Source organism: Penaeus vannamei, chromosome 12 (assembly GCF_042767895.1).
Source record: "Penaeus vannamei isolate JL-2024 chromosome 12, ASM4276789v1, whole genome shotgun sequence".
In the NCBI taxonomy this organism is placed as follows: domain Eukaryota; kingdom Metazoa; phylum Arthropoda; class Malacostraca; order Decapoda; family Penaeidae; genus Penaeus; species Penaeus vannamei.
Genome location: NC_091560.1, coordinates 29074761 through 29079760, shown reverse-complemented (window position 1 = coordinate 29079760; position 5000 = coordinate 29074761). Strand labels below are relative to the sequence as shown.

The 5000-nt window shown below is 31.3% G+C and overlaps 1 protein-coding gene across 9 annotated transcripts in view; it reads left to right on the top strand.

The window, feature by feature from the left end:
• Positions 1-5000, top strand: part of LOC113819685 (cytospin-A) — a gene marked incomplete at its 3' end in the record, with an annotated part of 366383 nt that overhangs the window by 347890 nt on the left and 13493 nt on the right. For all 9 annotated transcript variants that reach the window (XM_070128161.1, XM_070128165.1, XM_070128162.1 and 6 more), the window contains 1 exon segment: positions 3235-3426. In XM_070128161.1, coding sequence (XP_069984262.1) covers positions 3235-3426 — 192 coding nt within the window.

Here is a 5000-nt window from a genome sequence, read left to right as displayed (position 1 = left end):
GAGTGATGACTGAAAAATCTGTTTGATTCATGTCAGATTTTCCAATGGCAAAAATGCTGCTTTATCAACAATTTCTAAAAAAAACTGAAGATTCCTGCTTAATGTGGAGTATGTAGGGAGTGCAGAAATGTATGTAAGCCAGGCTTGCTTCCAGTTAAACATCAGATTTGCTTCTAGTGCTAATTAAATGAATGAACTGAACAATTGCCTTGACAGTTGCTCTTTTGTTGATGTTTCTGTTGATATTAGATACAGCATAGTGGGTCTTTGAAAATTTTATCAGATACACAGTACCAGATGAAGTTTGATAGGGTACAGCCTGAAAAGTGATGAACTATTTCTGTGAGATAATGCTCATGTAGTGGGGAAAAGATAGGAAATTGGAATAGTGTTTTATAGAAAAGAATTCCTCTTCCATTTTTGGGGGCTACATTTCTTATTTATTGACATTTATTTTGCTTTGGTCCAGTTATCTGATAGGGGATTTCTTATGTGTGTATATTCATTAACTTCTGTTTTTTCTTGATGAACATGAATTTAGATATGATTTGGTGGTTACTGTTTTTCTTTGCTTTTTAAGTATGACAGCTTTATTTGGATCTTTATTTTTTCATTAATTTGTAATGTAGTTGCTTATGCTTGGTTTTTGATATCCTACATATATGCATAATTAGGATAATCCTACATTAGTGATTATACAAATTTGAAATTATTTGTAAGAATATATGTCTTGATTACTTTTAAGGAAATTCTGTAGAAATAGTACATGACTTTAAAAAAGAAGGTAATTTATGTACAAGGAACAGTTTTAGTACTTAAAGATAAATAATGATCCTTTATGTTTCCCCATAAAAGAGATAGAATAACCAGTCAGCCATCAGCCATTTTTTTAGTGTTGGTTTAAAATTAGTAAATCATCATAGACTTCATTTTCTAAAGCAAGGACAATTGTTCTGGTTAAGTAGAAGAGAAGAAGTAGATCGTCTGAAGTTCTAGGCTCTTTGAGAAAAAAAGTAAAAAGATGGAGCTGGGTGATACCTTCAGAATTTTCCGAACGAGGATTGCTAGGTGAGAAATATTAATGTGCCATTTTCACGTAATGGCTTCTTTTTTGTTTTATTTTATATTTTATATTTTTTAATAGAACAACTCCCAATATGAATTTTTTCTTTGCCAATGTGAGGATGGAGTTGACGGCAGTCCTCATCACCAACAGAGAATGATTTGCTTGGAATATCTGAACTTAGTCTGCTTGAAAGCATGTGATTGTGATCTGGCAGGTTCATCATAGGAAGCTTGAGGTGACTTTGATGACTTTGCCTCCAAAGAGTTAAGGTTTTGTACATCCGAAAATTCATGCATTGAAGATTTGACGATTGAGGCAAAGTAAGGTGGTAAAGGCCAGTGCCCTACATTGGGGACTGGCAACAGAATTTTGACAGATCTAAGGACCTGAAATGTTAAGATAGGGTTTTTCATTCTTTTGTGATATTTTCACAGTTTATTACAACAATTTTCTATGGTATTATCACTGAATTCTTGATACTGTTATTAGAATATAGTATTATTTACAAAAGTAGAATATTTCATATTAATGTGTTTCATGTTAGGGCTTGATTTACTCAGCACATTTATATTTAAACAAGGATAAACACAAACATAGATGGACAAGCTCCTGTAATGAATTTCAGCCGCTTCTGGTCCCATTATTCAGGTTGCAGTACCATTGGCAGTTACTTAGTGAATAACACCTTGCTTTCAATATGTTTTTTATTTAGAAATACATTGTTTAACATAGATATTGTTTATCTATTTACAATTGTTGGTATGCAATGCTTTTGATAATGAAAATGAAATATTTCCCTTTTGTTCTTCCTTTCTTAGTCTTTTTGAAGTATGAGATTTCTCTACCCTACTGCTCATGCATACTTTGTAATGCACAGTTTCTATGCACATTAGTTTGAGCATTAGCAGTTATTATACCTATTTTTAGTGGAAATGGCTTCTACTTGCCAGAAAATGCAAAGAAGGCAATCATTTGGCATTACCTGATTCTTGACTGTGGTTTTGCAAAAAAAAAAAAAAAAAATCAAAAGCTACAATGTTAAGTAATTATTTACTATATATTAGCTTTATGATCTTTTGATGACGCTTTACTGTAGAGGTTTTCCAAATTACATTGATTTCTCAGTGTGAAATCTGAAAACAATTACCAGTACCAGTGTTGTGTTGAGAGAATGGGCAAGAAAAGAAAGATTTCTAGTGGTCATTTGAAACAAGTGTAAACAAACTTCTTCAGCTCTAATTAGAGGTGAAACTCTAATTAGTAGCTCTAATTAGGTGTGTGATTTATTTTGTTATTTAGAGTCCAAGTTATTTTGAAAATACCCACCAAAATAACAGACAAGAGGAAAAGATAAAAGATTTAATACTATTCAAGTGTCATCTTTACTTTGTTTTCTTGAATAGACACATCTTACTTTCCAAAAGTATTCTATTAATGCAATCTCTGCCATTTAGTAGTTGTAAAGCTAGATTTATTTATTTGTTTGTTTGTTATTATTTATTGTTTGTGCAACTTCTGGTCTGAACCTACCCATCCAAACTGACTGCTTTTTAAAATTTCTTTTGGTGGCACAAGATTCATGTAGATAGTATATACTTCTTTAAAGACTTTTGATATAGTGAATTTATGATTTATTATATAGGTTGCAGTTAAATGTATATGTAGTTATTTGATATATGACAAATTGTGAGGTACATCATTGTTATTTAAGAATATTTATATATAGACATTTATTTTTGTTACACATTACATCACAACTTTGATGTTTTTCAGGATCTTTTCGTAGGCCAATGAATAATAAGGTTTATTTCTTAAAGTTCATTTTTGTGTGTGCATGCTGCATGTATTATTGTATGAACTTTGTTTTACAAACCTTGTAATCCATTCTTTCATGCCCTCTTTATTATGTTCCTTATCATCATTCCAGTATGTGTTACTACTATTTCCCTTCTCATTTTCCTCTCTGATATATCTTCGTGCATATCTTCATGAAATGCAACTTCTTCGTGGCCCTTATTAATATTGATAACTAATTACTAAATGATAATAAAAGTGAAATACTTTCATTAACTATATAACAGACTTCTTTATATTTTAGGAAAGGGTAAATATGAGCATATTACACTTTGAAAATTTTCAAACTGATTTGTTTTCTTTTTTATTTCTAGTGTTCTAGGAGGGAGTCTTGACAACCTTCCCAGCACAGTTTCTGTGAGAAGAAAGACATCGGCCCCAGCCAAAACCCTTTCTGGGAATTCCTCAACCAATAACTACGGCAAGAAATCATCTGTGACTATAAGTGCAAGAACGAGAAAGACATCCTCGTCTTCCTCAACTTCTTCAGGGAGTCCTACGGCACGGTGAGTTTTTGCAGTCCTTCTTCTTTCTTCTTACTTCTTCCATCTTCTTCTTCTTCTTCTTCTTCTGTCTTCAGCAACTATTACTGCTATTACTATTAGTGATATTTTCATTGGTATTATTATGAATACTGGTTGATTTTTATTTTTTTTTATTTTTAGCATTTTTCTCTCAGTTTATCTTTTTATTATTGTTGATATTTCGTTTATATTGATTAGTATCTTGTTTTGATATTTTGAATTGTCTTTCAGTTGGTAATTTCTCTGTGTTGATTTGTATTATAATATAATTTATTTCTTTGAATTGACAGATTTTTTTTTCAATTTATATGATATGAAGGTACAACTAGAAATTTATTGGAAAGGAATTGAACAAATTTTGTGTGAAGACACCATGTGTAATTTTTATTGCAAGATCGTTCGACCCTTTACCCCTGTAGAACTTATGCCATTAAAAATTTAAAAGATAGTGGAAATTTGTTACAGTTATATAAACATGAAAAATGAATGATGAACTGCATTTATTATGGGTATTTCGGTAGTATATCTATTTTCCCACAATGTGATGCATTAAGCAACGCAAGAAACTCTTGGCATTTTACTTTATGGTAGTATATTAGACTTCAAAGATGTTACAGTTTTTGGGTAAGACAGGGAGGAAATTTGATGCATGGTTTAGATTTACCATGGATTTTCATGTCTGTTCAGAAAAGAAAGAAATTAATAGGGCAATATGGCTTATGAATGCAAACAAAAGATTCCACTATCTTATCAGTATGGCACAGTTATCAAGGGAGATGATAAGATTTCTCTAGATATCACAAGTGGTTAGTTTGAAGATGTCAGTACAAATGCTTGTCATAGTTTATACTGGTCTAGTGTTGAAAAACATTGAAGACTTAGTGGTTCTAGTTTACAGATGAATGAAATTATGTTACTGGTTTACCAAGAATGAATTTCCTGCTGCTCGTAATAGCTACTATTATTTTGGCAATTGCTCTTTATGAGAAATCAAGGTATGTTGGGAATGGTATTGCTTTGTGTATGTAAATTTGAACTGAATCTTGACTGAAATTGATTTGCAGTTTTTAGGAATATTTTCAAAGTACATATAGGTAATAACTACATACCTATCAATTGTTTTAAATTTCTCCCGTTTGTTTATTTTTAAAAGGTGTAATAAAACATGCTTAATGATTTTTAGAAAGCTCTATGTACTCTCTTGCACATCTTAAATACTAATGGGAGTAGTTACAGTAGGAGTGAGCTTGTTCATGCAAAAAACAACTGAACACTGAATAGTATGTTGACAACCAAAAATGTACCTTTGAGGCATCAAAGAGCCTAACAAGACTACTTAGAAATGGATGTAAACAGCAGGGAGAAAAATACACATGTTTATTAGGTTGATTTTCCATGAGAAATTATGATATATGTTTAACTTGATTCTTAAATTCTCACTTTACTGCATTTAAGTTCATTTGTGACACACCATACTTTATAACAATGGCAGAATAAGTGACACATCATACTTGATAATAATGGCAGAACAAGTAATACCACCCTCAGTATAAATT